This window comes from Carcharhinus amblyrhynchos, chromosome 20 (assembly GCF_965287045.1).
Source record: "Carcharhinus amblyrhynchos chromosome 20, sCarAmb.v2.hapA, whole genome shotgun sequence".
In the NCBI taxonomy this organism is placed as follows: domain Eukaryota; kingdom Metazoa; phylum Chordata; class Chondrichthyes; order Carcharhiniformes; family Carcharhinidae; genus Carcharhinus; species Carcharhinus amblyrhynchos.
Window position 1 is genome coordinate 17,419,564 of NC_137343.1, and position 23,894 is coordinate 17,443,457.

At 41.4% G+C, this 23,894-nt stretch overlaps 1 protein-coding gene across 1 annotated transcript in view; it reads right to left on the reverse strand.

Moving 5' to 3' along the window:
* Positions 1 to 23,894, reverse strand: part of pole (polymerase (DNA directed), epsilon) — a 116,637-nt gene that overhangs the window by 55,863 nt on the left and 36,880 nt on the right. Inside the window, exons 19-26 of the mRNA XM_080208184.1 lie at positions 22,908 to 23,054; positions 20,992 to 21,137; positions 20,327 to 20,475; positions 17,193 to 17,285; positions 14,758 to 14,902; positions 12,709 to 12,866; positions 6,807 to 7,002; positions 2,237 to 2,451 (exon numbers count right to left, since the gene is read on the reverse strand). Coding sequence (XP_080064310.1) covers positions 2,237 to 2,451; positions 6,807 to 7,002; positions 12,709 to 12,866; positions 14,758 to 14,902; positions 17,193 to 17,285; positions 20,327 to 20,475; positions 20,992 to 21,137; positions 22,908 to 23,054 — 1,249 coding nt within the window. The remainder of the gene's footprint in view (positions 1 to 2,236; positions 2,452 to 6,806; positions 7,003 to 12,708; positions 12,867 to 14,757; positions 14,903 to 17,192; positions 17,286 to 20,326; positions 20,476 to 20,991; positions 21,138 to 22,907; positions 23,055 to 23,894) is intronic.

Consider the following 23,894-nt stretch of genomic DNA (forward strand, 5'->3'; position numbering starts at 1 on the left):
GATTTTGCAAGCCCAGGCAAGTCATCGGGGTTACAGGTAGTGTGACACGAACCCAAGATGTAAATTGAGTTTGTGTCTTTATATGCCCTGAGTTTGTGAATAGAACTCCCACTCACCTGACGAAGGAGCTCCGAAAGCTAGTGGCTTTTGTTACCAAATAAACCTGTTGGACTTTAACCTGGTGTTGTGAGACTTCTTACTGCATATACACCCCAACCAGAGGAAACATCGCATCTACCCTGTCGATGGCTTTAAGTATTTTCTACATTTAAATAAGATCATCTCTTATTCTTTGAAACCCTCGAGGATACAGGCCTAGTTTCCCAATCTCTTTTCACAACAGTCTCGCCATCCTGGGAACAAGTCTGGTTAACTTTTTTTGTGTTCCATCTGTGGCAATAATATCCTTGCCAAGTTAAGGGGACCAAATCTATACCATGTACTCCAGGTGCAGTCTAACCAAGATTCCATACAACTGAGACAGGAGTTTGCTGCTCTTGTACTCAAAACCCCTTATACTAAAGGCTAACATAGCATCAGCCTTGCCAATTGCTGCACCTGCATGTTAGCTTTCAGGGACTTATTGGTGAGGACAACCAGGTCCCCTTGTACATCTACACTTTTTAATCTTTTGCCAATTAAGAAATATTCCACACATCTGTTCCTCCTACCAAACTGGATAAGCTCACATTTTTCCACATTACATTCCACCTGTCATGTTCTTGCCGACTCTCTCGTCCAATTTCATCCAAATCCCCTTGAAGCCATTTTGCATCTTCCTCACAACACACATTCCGACCTGCCCATTAACTAATCCTTAATCCATGCCAGTATGCTACCTGCTATCCATTGTGTTTTAAATTTTACAATTAACCTCCTCCTGTGGGGGAATTTTGTTGAATGCCTTCTGAAAATCCAAATACACTACATCCACCAACTCTCCTTAATCAACTCTGCTAACAGATTCGAAAAGCATGATTTCCCCTTCATAAATCCATCATGGCTATATCCAATCATTATTATCCATGTGTCCATTTATCACATCCTCTATAACAGATTCTATCACTTTTCCTACTACTGATGTACGGTTAATAAGTCTGCAGTTCCTTGTTACCCCTTCCTTCCCTTCTTAAATACCGAGGTGCCATTTGTTATCTTGAGGAAGGAACGCTGCTCAAGCCACTGGATAAAAGCTTTGACAAAATGTCATCTGGTCTCGAAACGTCAGCTCTTTTCTCTCCTTACAAATGCTGCCAAACCTGCTGAGATTTTCCAGCATTTTCTCTTTTGGTTGCTGAAGACACCTCGTTCTTCTTTATGATGCTATTTGATGTGTTCTACCTGGATAAGCCCATGATTGATACGTCCTGCGAAAGATGATTGAAAGGGGGAAGGGTCTGCAGATCTCTCAGTATACTGGGAGATCGGTGCGTCCTGTGCCACAGTGCCCCTGGAGTTCAGCAACCAGCTTCAATGTGCTTAGGCTCCACCCCTCTGCCCTCCCTCTGGCGAGGACTGTTTCGTGGCACTTGTGCCATAAGATTCAATTTTTAAACACCCAAAAAACAAGTCTGAAACTCTCCAGTTTTCGCACTCATTCAGCACTTAAATTTCTTTTGTAAAATTACGTCCATAGAATTTTTTTCATAAGATAGTGTCATAACGGCAAGAAAACAGCAGAGATCTGTGTTGGGCGTGCTCTGCATCACAATCTTTTGACATTGTTACTTTTTTGGAGAGTTGGGAGTTTGGTGGGGGGGGGGCGGGGGGGGGGCGTGGTGGTGCGCAGAAGGGAGAGAAGAGACAGAGAAAAACAGAGCCTAAATGTGCTGATGAAACCGGCTCCAGAGTACTCGGCCACCATTCTGCTTGGGTGCCTCGATCTCATGGCACCGGGAGGCCCTCTCTCTCATGTCCAAACTCTCCCACTTCGTTGACAGCACGTTCTTCCCCGCAATCCCACACAGATTACCCGCAGACAAATACACATCCAAACTTAAGAGTTTCAGTTTCCTCTGGCAAACTCAAAATCATAGTTGATTGTGCAAAATTTCATTTTAATAGTTCCGTAAAATTCTAACTTTCACTCCATTCACGATTGTAAATATTCACTCCCATCTGATCATTATACTTCCGACTTTGATAGCTTTGTGGTTTGTTCTAATATACAAATAACTATTGCAGGAAGCCATGGAGCCAATTAGGAAGGAACATTCCTACGTTTGGCTTCTCTTACCTTTCAGTGACTGGGGACCCCTCTGGCTTCTTGGAAATGATAAAACGGCAACTCAGCCCTGCATCTTTCACCATTTGATCCCCAAGAAATTCGGCGAGTCTTTTGGCTGTGCTTATTGAGGTGGACTTTTGTTCTCCATAATCCTCTAACTTACGGGACATCGATCGATTCTCAGAGATCAATTCAAACAGTTCCAGGTCAGGCATATTAGCTGCCTATAAATTGAAACAAGGAGACAAAATCACCAATAAGAAACTACTCTCACAGGTTAAGCACGTCTTGCAACATTCACATTTCCATTCAGAAAAGAATGAACTCCCATATAAATGGTCCACTCTGCTCAGGTACTAAACCCCCACTTCAAAACAGCAGGTAGAACTCCAAAGTTTAAAAAACAAACTGATTCTGGTGAGGAGATGGACAGATTTTTAATTAGTAATGGGGGAAAGGTTAAGGAGAATGGGCAGGAAAGTGGAGTTGAAGCAGAGATAAGGTCAGCGATTGAATGGCGGGGCTGGCCTGAGGGCTGAATTGCCTACTCCTGGCTCCTAGTTAGTACGTTTTTGCAAATAAATGATATCTTGATGACTCAAACTTGGTTGACACAAAAATCTGGTTGACAAAATTCCGGTCACATTGAATTCAGCAGCCATTTCCGCCAGCAGAATAGCAAAAACCATGAGGTAATGCCTGTGGTAAGCTGAAACTCTGCACTGGTAGCTTTGGATTAGCCAAACTTGTTCAATCTTGCCAGACGATTGCACTCACTTTTTCTTTCAGTTCTTTGGTAGTACAGAACTTTATTATAGAAAACGCACAATGTATGGACATGCTCCTACTGTCTGCAAAGGATAGGACCCTGCGTATGAAACTATGTGACTTTTAGTGAGCTGCACTGAGGGGCCAACTGATAATCTGATAGAGTTTGCACTTCCAGGCAATTGCCGGGCAAATCTTAACTGGGAACTTAACAAAGGGATTCCCCAGCACATCTTGGGGATAATTCTCCCTTCCCCATCTGGAATTACTACTCCCAGTGATCCTAAAGATGTTAAGCGGCCACCACCTGTTAATGCCAATTATAAGCCATAGGGTTAATGTACACAAGGATGTTGCAACACTCAGCTCCATCTTTTCACTTCCCCACTTCATCTGAGCTGTTAGACCAGTCTTGAGTAATCAACTATTTTTGGCTAGCTAAGCCTTGGGAAAATAAAAGCCACAAAGTCAACATGTTTATCACTTACTTAATCTCCTGGCACTGGCCTTAGCCTCAGTTAAATTGCTCTCAACCTCAACATTGTATTTGAAGAGGTGCCTGATTTTCAACCTCATAGCCTGTCTACCACAAAGTCTGTCAACTTACATCCACAAAAATACGAGTGCTTCCTTGCGCTGCCCTCAGTTCATCTACAGTTGAAACTCTCATCCACGCGTTCGCTGTCTCCATGTTATCCTAATACTTTCCAGTCAGGCCTTCCATCTCCATTCTGTATGAACTTCAGCTCATCCAAGTTATTGTTGTCTCACTGTATCACAAACCAAATTTCACTCACCCATCTGTTAATTCCATTAAGTCCCAGTCCCTCAATACCGACAATTTAATCTTTCCATGCCCCTTCTGCAACCTTCCCAGAAATGTACATTCCTCCAACTCTGGGCACATGCCTCAACCATTTGAGCCACAAATTCTGGAATTCCCTCCTTAAATTCCTCTGCCTCTCACCTCCCTCTCAAAAAACATACTTCCTTTAAAAAGTCATTAGCCTTTTGAAGTTTCTATGCTAACATCTGCTTGCCACTAATTAGGATTAGTGGACTCTAGGAGCACGATGGGATACTTGACATTCTGTAACCGTTCACAGCCTGTGCAAACAATGAAGGAAATTCAATTCCACATGGGACAGATGGGTTCAAACTAAAAGATGAGAAAACACCTGCTCTTTATGCACTGTCTCACTGAGTAGATCAAAGAAACTCACTAAGTGAATAATGTTTTAGAGTAACTAGCCATTAGTGGCTACTAACAAGATCCTGTAGCCATTAGTAACAATTTAACTTAAAACTTGGTTGAGTTAGCTTCTCTGGGCATGATTGAATAAAGATGTTTTACTTACTTGAACCTCTCAAACTCCAGAGTGGATGTTTTACACCACAATGGTAAAAATGTGCATGCACAGACTGGTGCTCACCTTAAGGATGAACAGCACGCCAATATTGCAACAACTACTTCACAGGTCAACTGAAAATAAATTCCTTGTTATTATGTATAGCAGCATTATGTAAAGAGAGGAAATCATTGAAACCCCACAGTACAGAAGGAGGCCATTCAGCCCATTGAGCCTGCACTGACAACAATCCCATCCTATCCCCATACCCCCCATATATTTACCCTGCTAATCCCCTGAAAACTAGGGCGAATTTAGCATGGCCAATGAACCTAACCTGCACATCCTTGGGCTGTGGAGGTAACCAGCGCACCTAAAGGAAACCCACGCAGACACAGGGAGAACATGCAAACTCCATATAGACAGTGGCCCAAGTCAAGAATCGAACCCGGGTCCTTGGTGCTGTGAGGCAGCAGTCCTAACCACTGTGCCACCATGCCGCCCAAAATGTTGCTGTTATTTTGAAAACAGCTCCAAGTACATTCAATACATTTTACATCCGTTGAATTAGACAGGGCTGGAAGATTCCACCAGTGGGAGGAGCCATAAAAGTCTGTGCCGCATTTAATATTTCACCAGGGATAACAAAATGGAGAAATTTTCACTCATGTATTTACACAGCACAATTGCTTCACAGGGCAATTAAAGAAAATTAACCTGTTGCCATAACTCAAGTTTTTCTGCTAGAGATTTCCTCATTGACTGACACTCCCATATAAATAGATCTCTTCTCCTGACCTGGATTGCATTTATGTCTGTCCAACATCCAGTCAAAGAACAGCACGACTTGAATCACAACAAAGAACACTTGCACTGTACACCAGCGATTGATACTTATGCTGGAAAGAGAATAGCCCTCTTTATAAATGTTGGATATAATGAGCACCAACTAGTCAAAGCACTGATTTTAGACCTAGAAGTGATTTACGCAAGACAAATTATCAGACAACATACACTTTTTGTAGAATATCATTGACCCCCCCCCTTGACTTTCTTGTCATTAACATAGGTTAATGACAAGAAAGTCACAGTTAATTTTCTCTCTAAACAACAGGAGATAGAAAATTAGGGAGCAATCTATTTTAGATCTAGAATTGCACAACGAGAAATGGTTCATTAAAGAATTTGTCGTAGCAGTGCCTCTGGAGAAAGAGATCATAATGACGGAACTTTATATTCTTTTTAAGAGTGACTTAGTCAAGCACAACACTTGGATCTTAAATCTAAATGAAGCAAATTACATTGAAAATAGGAGAGATCTGTTCAAGATAGATTGAGAAACTAGATTAAAAAAACACGATGGTAGATAAGCAATAGCAAACATTAAGAATCATTTCATAATTTGTAACTAATGTACATTTCCTTAAGGAATATAAATGCCATAGGAAAAGATACCCAATTATGCTCAACAAATTGAAAGATGCAGGCTTATAATACTGTCAAAAATATAATAAGCCCAAGGATTGAATTTAGAAATCAGCAAAGGATGACCAAGAAATTGATCAGGAAAAGAGAACTAGCAAACAAAACAAGCATATAAACTTCTAGGATCTGTTCAACAGTGACAGCACTTTAGAATTACTTAATTGGCTGTAAAAGGCATCAGACAATGCAAATTTTCTAAAGAGGACGAGATTTGCAAAGGTAAACTTGAGTCCCTTTGAGACAGGAAGAGGAGAACTTTGATAGTGTATGAAGAAATAACAGAGACATTAAACAAACACTTCATGGTAGAAGACACAAAGCATCCCATAAATAATAAGGAACAAAGGATTTTGAGAGAAAGGAAATTGGACATAAATGTAAATGTTCAAGCAATTTAGCTGTGCAACGACAAACTAGCAATGTGTAGGCTTTAGTTCTGGAAAGAAAAACACAAATGCAATATTTTATAACTTTTGAGACCATTATTTCAAATCTGAATAGTTCAGCTTACCCAGGATGCCGGTGTGGTTAAAAAAAAAATAAAATGCTTAAATAAGAAAGCTGTTGAAAAACTGCATCAAGAGGAGTACTTGTGTATTATTTAATTAAAGAGTTTTAAACGGCACACAACTAACATGACTAAGTTCGGCAAAACTTAATTTGATCTCATTTACCCACAATGATGACTCAGTTTCAATATATTCTAAATGCACTGTTCTGTAAAATGTTCTCAGACATGCAGTTTTCCAACCATCTATTTGCATAGAATTCTGTCACTCCAGATTAGTTATTTTGAACAATTCTAATATTGTCTTCTTGCTTGCCGGAAAGTAACCTCAGTAAATGGGCTTTAGGGATAACAAAAATAATCCTCAGCAAACCAGAGTGGCTTTAAAAAACAAAGAGTCTGGTCTAAATGGTAGAAAGGTGTTGAAAGGTGAATTGCTTCAGTAACAGCTAAATATTGACACCCATACCTTGCTGTATAGTACATCCAACCAGTAATCTGCTACCTTGGCAACAGATGCGTATACTTCTTCCAGTGTGGTGCCTTTCAGAAAGGCCTCAAAGACGGATGACTGAAAAATCTTGATGAGCTGCAGTTCCCCACGGCGTTTTACTTCAAAGCCTTTTAGTTCAGCCAGTGAGCCATCCTCATTAAACACTGCATATCTGCCAAAAACGAGAAGTGACCAGGCTCTCTCAGAAAAACACACTAATGATAGTTGTTACCGAGTACCACAAGTTGCCTTCGAAACAGGTTTTCTCTCTCGGGATAAGTCAATGCGACCCTACCTTGCCAAACAGTCCATCAACCTCTCGGTTTAGACACATACAAAGATATCCCACTTAGTAAGGGATTGAGGGGGATAGCAGTACCTGTGGAACATAATGCTAAAGCAAAATTCTGCAGATGGTGGTAATCTGAAATAAAAACAGCAAATGCTGGAATAACATAGCAGGTCTAGCAGCATCTAAGGAGAGAAAACCAGTTAACGGTTCAAGTCACATGACTTCTTCAGAGCTCTGAAGCCATACAATTAGCTTATGCTGGAATATTGCTCATTTCCATTTATGGGCTTGGACTTTATTATGTGGTGGAAATGGGATTTATTCCAAATTCTTTCATATTTTCTGGGAGAATGAAATTGAAGAGGTCCAAGCACTGGACAATGGGATAAGGCAGAGTGGCTCATTTCCTGCAGAGCCTTCTTCCATGCCATTAATTTTTTTACATTTTTTAATAATCTATATATTCAAAAGGAGGAATGTGCAGGGATGTAGGGAGAGGGCAGTACACAAACTGCTCCTTAGGAGAGTTGGCATAGGCGATAATGGGCAGAATGGCTTTCTTTCCATGCTGTTAAGATTCTATGACTGGCCGCCATAGTTTACACTAGCATGACCAAGGTTAATAGTGCCAGTAACTAGGAATTTCAAGTCTCTAATGTGTTTGTGGTGTTGGTATGTTGCAAGAAACCTACAGAAATTTTAAAAAAGGCCTTGATTGTTTGAAAGGTAATTGCATGGAAGCATGGCAGTATTTGGCAGAAAGACCTTCATTGGATATTCTTGCAACCAATTTGAAATAAGAGGAGCTGAAACCAGGCTGCTTTGCCAGTTGCTTTCAGTGCTGAATTCATCTCATTTGACATTGCATCTTACACAAGAATCAATGGCCGACTCTGAAGCAGCCAAGCTCTGAGCGTAAGTTTCCTGGTGACGGTGGCAGCAGTTCTGAAGGCAATTTTGGTGCTGCTTAGGTCTGAGCATCAGGATTGTGAATTGAAAATATGCAAATGACAATGCTGCAAGTCTGTGTGATTGAGGATGGAGTTCAAGCAACAGAATCCAGCAAGGAAGTGCGGCAAGAGAATCAGCCTCCATGAAGATTACAGCTTCCAATAATAGATGGCTTGGGGAGAAATGACCAACAATTAAGAAAGATGCACATTTTTCTCTCTGTACTGAGCAGAATAGTCAATTCTGTGGATGGTCGCACTCTTGGCAGGGAGCAAATGTCATGTTCTTAAGAAAAACACAACCTTGCACTTTACAAATCTGTACCATGTTTATGTTTCAATTGCATTTCATCAGTTACCGTGTCATGTTTTTGATTGTGCCTGTAATATTTAGTGTGATATTTTGCACTGCTATGTAATCCAAATTTCAGTCAAAACAACTTTAAAAGTAAAATATTGGATGCAAAACTTGCCTGCAATACAAATCTAGCATATACAATCCTGGGCTGTTAATTACATTTAAAAGCCAGGCGTTTTATCCAGTATTCTGACTTGCAGCTTGCTATTTGAACATTAATCTACAAACTTCTCTCAAACACATTTTGCATCAACAGTTCGACTCAAAGGGACACATCCTCATCATAAAATAAACTGTATGCTATACAATAACAAGTACAGATGTACTGTACTCTGGTGTGCTCTTTTATTAAACTGTATAAAAGGTGCAAGGAAAGACTGAAAATACTAATAACTCTTTCAAATACCTCAAACAGAAGAGACCTGCCACAGGGCCAACTACTGTCTTGTACAATTCCATGATTTTAGCAGCATAAACCACGTAACATACAAAACATTCAACTAAAATGACTGGATTTAAGTTGAATGTCCATTTGGATCACAACCTGATTACCCTAAATAGGTGTGTTTGGGTCAGAGTGCATCAACAAAGCAGATGAGGTCACTGCCCAGGATTCCCAACCAATTGTGAAGCCACCAGCAAAACTCTCCAAAACACAAAACGGATGTCAGTTAAGGTAAGCCTACAGTGATATTTGCAGGATGTTAGTGCTGGGTACAAACATTTTAATGGGGGGGGGGGGGGGGAACACAGAGAAGAGAGGAGGGGCACCATGGTGCTCACAGCCTGAAGAACTCCCAATTCTTCTCTGTTAAACAAATGTTGATGAAGAAATGGCTCTGAAGAAGTCACAAAGACTCAAAACCTTAACGCTGTTTCTCTCTTTCCAGATTCTGCCTGAGCTTTCCAGGATTTTGTTTTTATTTCAGATTTTCAGCACCTACAGTATTTTGCTCTTATTAACCAAGTTCACAAACTATAAATTTCAGGTATTAGATAAAGAAATCAGAATGATGGGACTGCCTTTACCTCCTGTTTCTTTTTACTTTTGGATATAACAGATGTTGTGATGGGAGATTTTAACTTTCCCTATATTGACTAGGAATCACTTAGTGCTAGGGGTATGGATAGGGCAGAGTTTGTAAGGAGTATCCAGGATGGCTTCTTGAAACAATATGTAGATAGTCCAACTAGGGAAGGGGCCGTACTGGGCCTAGTATTGGGGAACAATGATGTGGAGATGCCGGCATTGGACTGGGGTAAACACAGCAAGAAGTCTCACAACACCAGGTTAAAGTCCAACAGATTTATTTGGTAGCAAAAGCCACTAGCTTTTGGGCCTCTGACCCTTCATCAGGTGAGTGGAGAGTTCCGATCACAAACAGGGGATGTAAAGATACACACTCAGTTTACAGAATACTGATTAGAATGCAACTTGCCTGTGATCAGAACTCTCCACTCAGCTGACGAAGGATCAGAGGCCCGAAAGCTAGTGGCTTTTGCTACCAAATAAACCTGTTGGACTCTAACCTGGTGTTGTGAGACTTCTATTACTGGGGAATGAGCCAGGCCAGGTGGTCGATGTTTCAGTAGGGGAGCAATTCAGGAATAGTGACCATAACTTGAGGATTACACTTATCTTTATCTATCAGTACGTTAAAGCTTACTGAATTATGGTCAGTAAGCTTTAAGGTACTGATGGATAAAGATAAGTGTAATCCTCAAGTTAAGGTGCTAAATTGGGGGACGGCTAATTACAACATTAGGCAGGAACTGAAGAATGTAGACTGGGGGCAGATGTTTGAGGGCAAATCAACATCTGTCATGTGGGAGGCTTTCAAGTATAAGTTAATAGGGATTCAGGATCGGCACATTCCTGTAAGGATGAAAGATAAGTAAGGCAAGTTTTGGGAACCTTGAATAATGAGAGATATTGTGAGCCTCGTCAAAGAGAAAAAAGAAGCATTTGTCAAAGCTAGGAGGCTGGGAACACATGAAGCAAGTGTGGAATACAAGGAAAGTAGAAAAAAAACTTAAGCGAGGAGTAAGAAGGGCTAAAAGGGGTTATGAGAAAGCATTGGCCAGCAGGATTAAGGAAAATCCCAAGACTTTTTATACATATATAAAAGAGCAAGAAGATAGCCAGGGAGAGGATTGGCTCACTCAAGGACAAGGGAGGGAATTTATGCATGGAGCCAGAGGAAATAGGTGAGGTATTAAATGAGTACTTTGCGTTAGTATTCACCAAAGAGAAGACTTGGTGGATGATGAGTCTGGGAAAGGATGCGTAGATAGTTTGAGTCATGTTGAGATCAAATAGGAGGTGGCATTGGGGTTCTTGAGAAACATTAAGGTGGACAAGTCCCCAGAATACTGAGTGACAAGGGAGGAAATTGCTGGCTACAGGGGAGGTTCCAGAGGATTGGAGAATAGCCAATGTCGTTCCTTTGTTTAAGGAGGGGAGCAAGAATAATCCAGGTAATTACAGGCCACGAAGTGGTAGGGAAATTATTGGAGAGGATTCTTTGTGACAGGATTTATTCCTGCTTGGAAATAAATGGACATATTAGCGGGAGGCAACATAGTTTTGTGAAGGGGAAGTCGTGTCTCATGAACGTGATTGAGTTTTTCGAGGAAGTGACGAAGATGATTGATGAGGGTAGGTAGTGGATGTTGTCTGCGTGGACTTCAGTAAAGCTTTTAACAAGGTTCCTCGTGGTAGATTGGTGCAGAACGTAAAGTTGCATGGGATCAGAGGTGAGCTGGAAAGGTGGGTACAAAACTGGCTCGGTCAAAGAAGTCATGATGTGGAAATGCCAGCGTTGGACTGGGGTAAACACAGTAAGAAGTCTCACAACACCAAGTTAAAGTCCTACAGGTTTATTTGGTAGCAAAAGCCACTAGCTTTCAAAGCGCTTACCGCCCCTTCATCAGGTGAGTGGGAGTTTTCACAACCTGATGAAGGGGCAGCAAGCGCTCTGAAAGCTAGTAGCTTTTGCTACCAAATAAACCGGTTGGACTTTCACCTGGTGTTGTGAGACTTCTTACTCGGTCAAAGATAGGGGGTAGCAATGGATGTGTACGTTTCCGAATGGAGGGCTGTGACAAGTGGCGTTCTTCAGGGATCAGTGATGGGACCTTTGCTGTTTATTTTATATATATATATAGATATATACATACATAAATGATTTGGAGGAAAATGGAACTGGTTTGATTAGTAAGTTTGCGGACGACAAAGGTTGGTGGATTTGCGGATAGCGATGAGGACCATCAGAGAATACAACAGGATACAGATCAGTTGGAGACTTGGACAGAGAGATGGCAGATGGAGTTTAATCTGGACAAATGTGAGGTAATGCATGTTGGAAGGTTTAATAATAATAGGAAATGTACAATAAATGGCAGAACCCTTAAGAGTATTGATAGGCAAAGCGATCTGGGTGTACAAGTACACAAGTCACTGAAAGTGGCAATGCAGGTGGAGAAGGCATACAGCATGCTTGCTTTCATTGGCTGGGGCACTGAGTTTAAAATTGGCAAGTCATGTTGCAGCTTTATAGAACCTTAATTAAGCCGCACTTGGGATATGGTGTTCAATTCTGGTCGCCACACTACCAGAAGGATGTGGAGGCTTTGGAGAGGAGATAGAAAAGATTTACCAGGATGTTGCTTGGTATGGAGGGCATTAGCTATGAGGAGAGGTTGGAGAAACTTGGTTTGTTTTCACTGGAATGGCAGAGGTTGAAGGGCGACCTGATAGAAGTCTATAGAGGCACGGACAGAGTGGATAGGCAGAAGCTTTTTCCCAGGGTGGAAGAGTTAATTACTAGGGAGCACAGGTTTAAGGTGCGAGGGACAAGGTTTAAAGGAGTTGTATGAGGCAGATTTTTTACACAGAGGGTGGTAGGTGCTTGGAACTCGTTGCCGGGGGAGATAGTGGAAGCAGATACGGTAGTGACGTTTAAGGGGCGCTTTGACAAATACATGAATAAGATGGGAATAGAGGGATATGGTCCCCAGAAGGGGTAGGGGGTTTTAGTTAATTCAGACAGCATGGTCAGTGCAGGCTTAGAGGGCCGAAGGGCCTGTTCCTGTGCTGTAATTTTCTTTATTCTTTGATATCATGCACATATCAATTTTAAACATCAAATCACGATTTGGGGATAAAAGCTATATAATTTCCCTTAGACCCCAGAGCACCAACGTATATTGCCACGGATCAGCTTATTTTACAACAAACAGCTACCAAGGAAAAATGCAATTTTATTTTTGCTAAACCTTTTTTTAAGTTTCTTTCCTTCCTCTTTGGAAGCTGGCAGAATCATGGCCAAATAAGGACCATCAACCTCAAAAAAGATGCTGTTTTCTAAACGTGTGACATAGGTCAATGTTGCAGGGTCCACAAGCTCCTGATATTGTTCATTGGTGAATTGCTCCTGTAACAGAAAGGAGTTAAATGTTTAGCTAAATAAATTTATCCATTCAGCAATGTTACATATCCAGTCCACTGAAAGCAGAGAATAAGCGATGCAACTGGATAGTCCTGAGAGGTGACGTAATTTGGGACTTGCATCTCTCTCTCTCTCCCAAAACACCAAATCTGAATAGCTCAATAAATTCTTTTCTGAACTGCTCAAGGGCCATTTTTAACTTTGGGGTTCAGTGCATACTTTTCTAACACTATCTTTCCATCTATAAAAACACTGTAAAAAGCAAAATTTAAAAGAACAAGAGGACTGTAGTACAGTAGTGAACATCCTATGTTATAATATTCCAGAAAGCCTGCTGGTGAAGGATTGTATTTAGTCTTATATTTATTTAGAGTCAGACATTACAAGCATACACCTCCCATCTCAACCATACCACAGTTTCAATAAGCTTCTCTTTTTACGTGCTCAAGTGAAACCATGATGTGGAGATGCCGGCATTGGACTGGGGTAAGCACAGTAAGAAGTCTCACAACACCAGGGTAAAGTCCAACAGGTTTACTTGGTAGCACAAGCCACAAGCTTTCAGAGCGCTGCTCCTTCATCAGGTAAGTGGAGTTCTGTCCACAAACAGGGCATATAAAGACACAGACTCAATTTACAAAATAATGGTTGGAATGCAAGTCTTTACAGGTAATCAAGTCTTAAAGGTACAGACAATGTGAGTGGAGAGAGGGCTAAGCACAGGTTAAAGAGATGTGTATTGTCTGAAGCCAGGACAGTTAATGAGATTTTACGCACCCAGACAATTTGTGGGAGTTACAGAGAGTGTGACATGAACCCAAGGTCCCGGTTGAGGCCATCCTCATGTGTGCGGAACTTGGCTATCAGTTTCTGCTCAGTGATTCTGCGTTGTCGTGTGTCATGAAGGCTGCCTTGGAGAACGCTTACGTGAAAATCAGAGGCTGAATGCCCATGGGTGCTGAAGTATTCCCCAACAGGAAGAGAACTCTCCTGCCTGGTGACTGTCAGCTGTGCTCATTCACCCGTTGTCGTAGCATTGCATGGTCTCCCCAATGTCCCATGCCTCAGGACATCCTTTCCTGCAGAGTATCAGGTAGACAACACTGGCTGAGTTGCAACAGTATGTACTGTGTACTTGGTGAATGGCGTTCTCACACGAGATGATGCCATCCATGTTGATGATCTGGCACGTCTTGCAGAGGTTGCTGTGGCAGGGTTGTGTGGTGTTGTGGTCAGTGTTTTCCCAAAGGCTGGATAGTTTGCTGTGGACAATGGTCTGTTTGAGGTTGTGCGGTTGTTTGAAGACAAGAAGTGGAGGCGTGGGGATGGCCTTGGCAGGATGTTCGTCTTTATCGATGACATTTTGAAGGCTCCGGAGAAGATATTATAGCTTCTCTGCTCCTGGGAAGTACTGCACAACAAAAGGTATTCTGTCCGCCGTGTCCCGTGTTTGACTTCTGAGGAGGTTGATACAGTTTTTTGCTGTGGCGCATCAGAACTGTCAATGAGTCAAGTGCCATATTCTGTTCTTATGAGGGCATCTTACCTGTAAAGACTCGCATTCCAACCATTATTTTGTGTCTTTACATGCCTTGTTTGTGAACAAAACTCCCACTCACCTGATGAAGGAGCAGCGCTCTGAAAGCTTGTGGCTTGTGCTACCAAATAAACCTGTTGGACTTTAACCTGGTGTTGTGAGACTTCTTACTCAAGTCCAACATCAGTTAACGGACACTACTGCACACAATTAGGTAGGATTAGTAGTACAATTCAATATTCTCTTGCCCTCCCACCTCAATCCCAGCACAACCTATACACTTTAATCACATTATTGCAGTAATATTTAAACTGGATCCTGAGCAGGTTTTATCCTTACCTTCACCAAGATATTAAGCATGGCACCAGGGTAGGAGATTGTAATTTTGGGCTTCTTAGGATTGCTTGATTTGATGACAAAGTTCTCTGGGAAAGAATTAGGAATGACACACCAAATACCATCAGTGTCCAGCTCCAAGGGTCGCCTGTTAAAAGAAACAAATCTGTTGAGTGATTTTTGTTTATACTGAAGAGTTCCTTCTCATCTTCAGATGTCATAAATATCATACTTTACTATAAAACAAAACAAGTCACTAGCTTTCTCAGTAACAAACAGTCTGAAATCAGCAAAGCTCAATTCCTCAGACACTAAACGTCACTGTACTCAGATTCAATTTGTATTTGATTAATTTCCCTCCCTTACCATTCACATAGACAGCCAGCTGGCTCAGTTGGCGAGATGGCTACACTTTGGTCATCCATGGAATCCTATTGTACTTCCCTTACCGTTCACCCTTGTGAGAATGCGTTGACTCTGCATCTGAAGCTGTACTTAAAACACAGAAAAGTACAGCACGAGACCAGGCCCTTCAGCCTCCCAAGCTTGTGCCGATTATGATGTCCTAACTACATAAAAAAAACCTTCTGCCCTTACTCAGTCCATATCCCTCTATTTCCTCCTTATTCATATGTCTATCCAGATGCTTCTAAGATGTTGCTAATGTGTCTACTTCCACCATCTCCTTTCGCAGCAGCACATTCCAGGCACCCACCACTCTCCGCATGAAAAACCTCTCCCTGCACATCTTCCTTAAACTTTCTCCCTCTCACCTTGAACCTGCCCTGCCTTATAACTGGCACTTCCACCCTGGGAGAAAGCCTCTGACTACCCACCTTGTGTATGTCTCTCATAATTTTGTAGACCTCTATTAGGTCTCCCCTCAGCCTCCGTCTTTCCAGGGGAAAACAATCCCAGTTTATTCAACCTCCCCTCAGCAAGGCCAGGCAACACTCTGGGTGAAACTTCCTTAAAGATCACCCTAATTGATATTTGGGTAATATCAATTTTTAGCCAGTCCTGTTTATCAACTATTTCCTTTTTTCCCTAGGACCCTGATAACATCTTTCTTCCTAGTAAAGGCAGATGCAAAGTATTCATTTACTAACTCAGTTAATATCTTCTGCTTCCAGGCATATATCTCCCTTTTGGTGTTCTCTTCCTGTTGGGGAATACTTCAGCGGTCACAGGCATTCGGCTTCTGATCTTCGGGTAAGCAATCTTCAAAGTGGCCTTCACGACACACGGCAACGCAGAGTCACTGAGCAGAGACTGACAGCCAAGTTCCGCATACATGAGGAATCAACCGGGATCTTGGGTTCATGTCACACTATCTGTAACCTCCACAACTTGCCTGGGCTTGCAAAATCTCACTAACTGTCCTGTCTGGAGACAATACACATCTCTTTAACCTGTGCTTAACGCTCTCTCCACTCACACTGTCTCTACCTTTAAGACTTGACTACCGGTTAAAAACTCACATTCTAACCATTATTTTATAAATTCAGTTTGTGTCTTTATATGCCCTGTTTGTGAATAGAACTCCCACTCACCTGACGAAAGTGTATACCTGCAGCTCTTCTTCAGGACTCTGGGGCGGCACTGTGGTTAGCACTGCTGCCTCACAGTGCCAGGGATCTGGGTTCAATTCCGGTCTCGGGTCACTGTCTGTGTGGAGTCTGCACATTCTCCCCATGTCTACATGGGTTTCCTCCTGATGCTCCAGTTCCTCCCACAGCTCAAAGATGTGTGGGTTAAGTTGACTGGCCATGCTACTGTCGGGGGATTAGCAGGGCTATTACGTGGGATTATGGGAATAGGGCCTGTGTGGGATTGTGGTTGGTGCAGACTTGTGTACTGAATGGCCTCCTCCTGCACTGTAGGATTCTATGGATTCCATAAAGACAGGCTGTTGGCGATTATGGTGAAGTGATTTGACTTATTTTACTATGGGTAAGCGAAGAGGCTACTTCTTTCTATTGCCACCAACCATGGAATTCATGCAGGTAGCCCTCGACTTTACAGCATTTAAGTTATAATGAAAGGAGTTATGACAATTATAAACTATCACCCTGTTTTGACTTTACCACAATGTCACACCAGCAAACAGCTGATCTTTACCAACAGTTGTATTTCTTTATGTTTGCCTTTCACTCCCACTGGAAGGGCGAATTGCTTCTCAGACACAATGTAAAAGTGTCTTTGAAAGTGTAGGCAGTATTACATCATGGGAGATGCACAACTGTAATACAATTATACTAAAGCAAGATCTCACAAGCTTTTCACTATTCAGTGAAAATAAGGTATCATATCTTGGTTCAGAAACCAATCCCCCATTTATAATGTTGTTCCAAAGGGGAAAACTAGTTCTGACTTATGTTTTCAGGAACTAATTGTGCCATTAGGCTGAGGATTTTCTGTACTTCATAATTCCTTACCCGATTTGTTCAATCAATTCTCTGGCCTGTGTGATGATATTAGCTCCAGTATGACAGACAATCCCAGCCATTTCCATGGAATACCAACGAGCCCTGTCAGTCAGAGAGTACACACAAAAAAGTTACTTCCCCAGATTTCATGACTATTTTGATTTAGAAGCAGTAAACTATCCTCTGGGGTTGAAAAGATAAAATGGTTCCGTTTTAAAGCCTCTCCAGATGCGACAATCAACAGTTTTTTTCCTGAGCTGTTCCATGTGGTCTGACCCCAGCGACTACAAAATGCCTTACGCTATCTGGCATAGCATGGAGACAGAGCCATATATGTTTATGTACAAGCTATGTGGTAGATAAAACATACAAATCTATATGGTGAAATCATTCAATAGCTATTTTATCAGTCATTCTTTTAATGTTAAGATTCACGTTAAGATAATGTTAAGATCTGTCTACACTTCCGCCTGCTCGGAAAAGCAGCCAGCATATTTAAGGATCCCACGCTTTCCTGACATACACTCTTCCACCTTCTTGTCCAGCAAAAGATACAGAAGTCTGAGATCACACACCAACTGACTCAAGAACAGCTTCTTCCCTGCTGCCATCAGACTTTTGAATGGACCTACCTCGCATTAAGTTGATCTTTCTCTACACCGTAGCTGTGACTGCAACACTACATTCTGCACTCTCTACTTTGCTTCTTTTCTTAGTGCGCACAAGAAACAATACTTTTCAATGTATACTAATACATGTGACAATAATAAATCAAATTTCATTAGGAAAATTTGTGTGACACACTTATTCTATCCCAGTTCAATTTTCTTACATCTGATTGACTAATATGAAAAATGCCGAATCCCAAATGTACTAATTCTAACTTGGTCAGTTGCAATTTATTGTTAGAAAGGCTAATCAAAAACAAGTTACAGGATTTTCATGCATCATTTTCCTCTTCAACCAATTCCACTGAATTCAAACAAAACGGGCTACAACATTTTTTCACCTTACTGCAACGAGTAGAAACAACTCTTGGAAGGATGATTGGATTAAACCAAGGCATCAGGTAGATTAAGGTACAGCAGACCAAGAATGAATCAAGATGGGCTGATCCTGCCAAAAAGCTGGTCATCTTATTGTAATTGAGCAGGGAGGATAGGTAGGATCAAAAGGAAATACACTAACTGTAAATGACATGGATTTTAATGAGAAGAGTCCCAGGCATTTGCAAAAGATTAAAAAAATTGACCTAATAATTCAAGCTCTATCAACTTTAGCATTGGGCTGCCAGCATACAGGATTCTAAGAAAATGTTTTCCAGGAATTTACATTTTAAGGTTCACAGCCTTTTATTCAACATTATTTAATGTTATATTGCTTTAGTCTGTTTTAAACATTACTTTTACTGGTAAATCTTTCAACTGGCAGACATAAAAGATAACAGTTCAAATCGATTTAAAATATTTGAAGTCATTTGATTTTTGCTGCTTGCCAATAATTGCAGCAAATCAATGGCCCAATTTAATGTTTTCATTATTCACTGATTGATCAAATAAAAAAAAGTGCGATTCAGTCATGTTCAGTTAATTGCATATTTAGTCTTTTAACAGAGATGCCCCCATTTCAGTCAGCTGTTCACTAATTCTTGCCCAGCCTTGTGAAGATCTGGGATGAAACAACCTTCAAAGTTTTGATGTAACGGTTGTGCATCAGACATAAGGCTACAGAGAGAAAAATTTAGTTATTTCACTTAGTTTCCAGGAAGATAAGAAGGCACTTAGACTTACTAACAGAAACAATTTCATTTGATCCCTTAAAACAAATTACATTTTCAGCACCGTGTTATCATTGCACTTCTTGATATGGAGAAGAAAAAGAACCAGCGCATGTACAGTTAACAAAACTGCAGTCTTACAGCATCAGAATAGAAATTCAGTCTATCGTGTCCATGTAACTCCATAAAGCTACTCACAGTTACTCCTACTCCCCTGCCTATTCCCTGTATTTTTTTCAGATAATTATCAAATTCTCTCTGAAATGCCTTGATTTAATGTGACTCCACCTCATTCTCAGGCAGGACATTCCAGATCCTAATCATTCATATGAACATATGAATTAGGAGCAGAAATGAGCCAATCAGTCCTACAAGCCAACTCTGCCATTCACTAAGATCATGTCTGAACTGATGATGCCACATTCCTGCCCAATATCCTTTAACTCCGTTGGCAGTCAAGAAACAATCTATTTACCTTTGCCTTAAAAATATTTAATGACCCAGACTCTACTGCTCTCTGGGGAAAATGAGTTCACAGGCTCATGATCCTGTCAGAGAAAGTCACCTCATCTCAGTCTTAAATGAGACACCTCTTATTTTTGAACTGTGCCTCCTTGTTATAGTCTCTCCCACAAGTGGAAGCATCATCTCAGCATCCAATCTGATCCCTCAGGATCTTATGTTTCACCTCTTCTTCTAAACTCCAATGGATACAGGTCCAGCCTGTTCAATCTTTCCTAAGGTAACCCCTTTATTTAAGGAAATCCGCTAAGAGGAGCTTTTCCTCAGGTTGCCTTTGATTCTTTTGACATTCAGCTTAAATTTGCAGTCTTTGATTGGCAACAGTTTCTCACATCTCCTCCGGCCAGATTGTTCAACATCTCTGTCACATCTCCTCTCAACCTCAGCTTCTCCAACCTATCCACTAAATGAATTCTGAAGCTTGGAACCATTCTCTTAAATCTTTTCTTTGCCTTCTCTTAATGCCTTTGTATCCTTCCTAAATCTAAAGCTGAACCAACAGAAATCCTTTCAACTGAGAATTACTTGATTTTGAAATTGAAAGTAGGGCTATGAGCCTATGTTTGAATCCATGATACAATACACCAATCCAGTATGTCATTGGGATCCCTCATATGTGAAGGGGCATTAGTCTCCCTTCTTTCTAAACCACATGGAGGCACTGAGGCTTTATTCATTTTTAAATATTGATGATGCATTAGAATTGGCAATCCGATATTAGATCCAAACTCCACCCGAGTCCTGAGGTACCACAGGCTAATATTCCAATGCATGTGCGTTAGTTATTACCATTATAACAAGCTGTAACTACAAGCTGTCCATTTGTATTGATTTGGTTACCAACCCTTTGCGCATGACATAGCCATAGAAGGAGTTTAAAATACACTTGTGGGCCAGCTGCAGAGACTCGTACAAGATTTCCATGTTCTTACAACGCTTGATTTCTGTAGCATCTCCACTTTCAATGGCAGCTGACAGCTTTTTCTTCCAAACCTAGAAAAAAGTTAAGTCAGTGAAGGAGGTGATTAGCAAAAATAAAAATTTGCACTTTAATATCAACTTAACACACATCTCAAAGTACTTCACATATAATCACTTTTCAGTGCAGTAACCTACAGGTCCAAATGTAGATGGACCTCAGAGTGACAATACTTCCAATAATGCATCACATTCTCAGTACTGCACTGGATTATCTGCTCCAGTCCTGGAGCAAGACTTCTTAATTTAAAAGGTGACAGCAGGAAAATAATGCTTGCATTGAGAGTAATGCCTGAGGGCAAAAATTAAAGATTTAAAATAGCTAAGATGACCCAGAGATAATATGTGAACTTGGTCAAGTATATGTAAGCATTTGTGGGTGGGTAAAAACAAAAGGAGGCCACAAATATATTGGATCATGGATATTCCAAAGGAAAAAAAACAAATATTTATCAATGCTGAATTCACTCTATATTGAATTACAAGGCTTTGATCACAAAGAAAAAGTATCAAGGAAGTACAACATCTTGCCTTATGTGAGCCTTTAAATTCATAGCGCCTGTCACGGAAAGCTCGCACTGTGTCTACATAGAAAGAATTTTCACGCTGGCAAATTGTTGTTATTCGCTCCTCTACCTTAGTGACGTGGATTTTTTTGTAAGCTTTGCGGCAATAGTCTGAAATAAATGGAGAGCTGCATTAGAGGGAATTGCAATGTAAGTTGCAGAAGCTGAACATCTTTTCTAGGAAGATAAAAATGACCGAGTGAGTTAATTTCTATCAAGAATCATAAACTCATTGAGTCTGAAGGTGCAGGTCATTCAGCCCATCAAATCTGCACCGACTCTGTGACAGAGCATCTTACTTAGGCCCAGCCCCCAGCTCTATCCCCTAACCTCATGCATTTATCCCACTAACCCTCTAACCTACATATCTTGGGGCACAAAGTGGAAATTCAGCATGGTCAATCCATCTAACCCGCACATCTCTGGATGTGAGAGGGAACTAGAGGACCTGGAAGAAATCCAAGAAGACACGGGGAGAACATACAAACTCCACACAGTCTCCCAAGGCTGGAATCAAACTCAGGACCTTGGCATGACAGACAGCAGTGCTAACCACTGTGCCACCCTGCTGTAATTACTTGAGATACTTTAAGAAAACCTTCTCCTAGTAGTTCTAACCAATCGATTTGTCCCAAGTTTTTTCTGGTCTTCTGAACAGAGGTCTATTCCGCAGTAATCCTTAATCACCGCGTTTCAGATGTTCTGAAATCTTCATATTACAGCCCTTTGGATCTCTGGAGCTTTGACTATTTCCCATCTAGTTCTCTCTCCGGAATTCTAGCCCTGGCTAGATTGTTCCATTGAAATGTTCCACTTCAAGCAGACCTGCGGGATCTATCCTCTCTCTTCTCCAGTCTCCAACTCAACTGATTGCTTTTCGCCACAGATTTTAAGATAAAGGAAACAATCAGTTTCTCCCACAGGTTACGAGGCAATTATCAAAAGTCTGCGTTCCAAAGCTCTAAAATACAATGAAGTCTCAGTTGCATATCGGATGAAACCCCCAGAAGAAAATTGTTTGCTGGGCCTGAAAACTAATTACAACTTCCTTGCAAGCACAGAAACATTAAATCTACCCAAGACGATACCTCACTTGTTTCTGAGCTCTGACGAAGGGTCATCTGACTCGGAACTTTGGCTCTGTTCGCTCTCCTCAGACGCTGTAAGGCCTGCTGAGATTTTTTAGTATTTTCTCTTTTTGTTTCAGAATCCGCAGTATTGTGCTTTGATCTCATTGCTAATGTTTACCCATTCAAATATAAATTCCTTACAACTAACTCGGGTTTCCTAACACCAAATATAAACCAGCAACACTGGGTCCTACTTTACCATGGCGTCGTGTCCGTTTTCATGCGTGTCTGCCCAGATGCCCACTTTACCAAAACCCAGGAATGGCGGCGATCTGATTCATGCCCAAAACAGGCGCAACGGTAATTTAAATGCATGTGCATGTGTTTCAATTGAATTACTGAAGTGCCCACCCAACTTTACCAGCATTTCCCCCTTTACCGGCACGTTTGCCGACAATCGGTGTGGGTAGTGGGGCAGTGATGTGTGTGTGTGCCATCGCTCCCGCCTTTCACTCTTGGACCACTTTCTCCGCTTTCTGCATCTCAAGAGTAATCTGATGCGGGCACGCTTTTTCAAAGTTTTTTCAAACTGCATGCACAGTTCAGAGCTCCAATCGTTTGGGTGCGCTAAGCCCCACCCACAGCATGATTCAGACCCGTGATTTTTTCCAGGCTGAGTGCATATGGGGGGTGGGGGGGTGCGCCTGAAAGCACATTTCTAAGTCGGATCTGAATAACACCCAGATTCAGCACTTAGAACAAAAGTGGTAAAATGAGGCCCACTACCAATGAAAACTTAATTTGGATTTACCTGCCAGTCGCTTCTTTTCATATTTTGCCTGCTCTTCACGGGATAGCTCATGGAAAGCTTGTGGTTGTCCATTTGGGAAAGCAGGTGGGAATTTCTCAGATTCAAGCTGCTGTTGAATACGATGATACTCACTGCGTGAGGCTGGCACTACAAAGACATTAGCAGACACAATTAGCAGACCATTTTAAGAAGCGTAATTTACATGTCTAAGCTGGTATCATTGTATCTAAAGCAACTGTATGGAAAGTGGGCAAGAAAGTAGAACTGAAGTCAAAGGGCCATCATGATAATATCGAAGGGCAGAATTGGCTCAACGGACAGCGTGGTCGACTGCTCCTGTTCCCATCTCTTGTGAACTTAGAAAATCATGTTCAGGGTAAAATTTAAAATCTTTTAGAACATTACAAATGTTAACATTATGCAGTAATTTTAGTGAGTTTGCACAAACAGGGTATGTCAGATAAAACACAAACAGGAGTTGAGATCCAACCTTTCAAAAGGAGTTCAAGTTACCTACAATGCCTATTAAGTTTCATATGCTTACTGAAGAGGATCACAGGAGCCCTACAGCGCAGAAGGAAGCCAGAGTCCATCGAGTCTGCACCACAACAATCCCACCTATGCCCTATCCCCGTAACTCCACATATTTACCCCACTAATCCCTCTAACCTATACATCCTGAGGCACTAAGGGGCAATTTAGCATGGCCAATCAACCTAACCTGCACATCTTTGGACTGAGGAGGAAAACTAGAGCACCCAGAAGAAACCCACAGACACAGAACGTGCAAACTCAACACAGACAGTGACTCAAGCAGGGAATTGTACCCAAGTCCCTGGAACTGTGAGACAGCAGTGCTAACCTCTGTGCCACTATTCCACCCAAATCAAATGCTTCTCAAACGCTTTCTCTCCAAATGCTTTAACAGCTGTTTTAATAAATCAAAGTAAAAAAGGGCTGAAAATCAGTGGTTGAAAACAAAAAAAA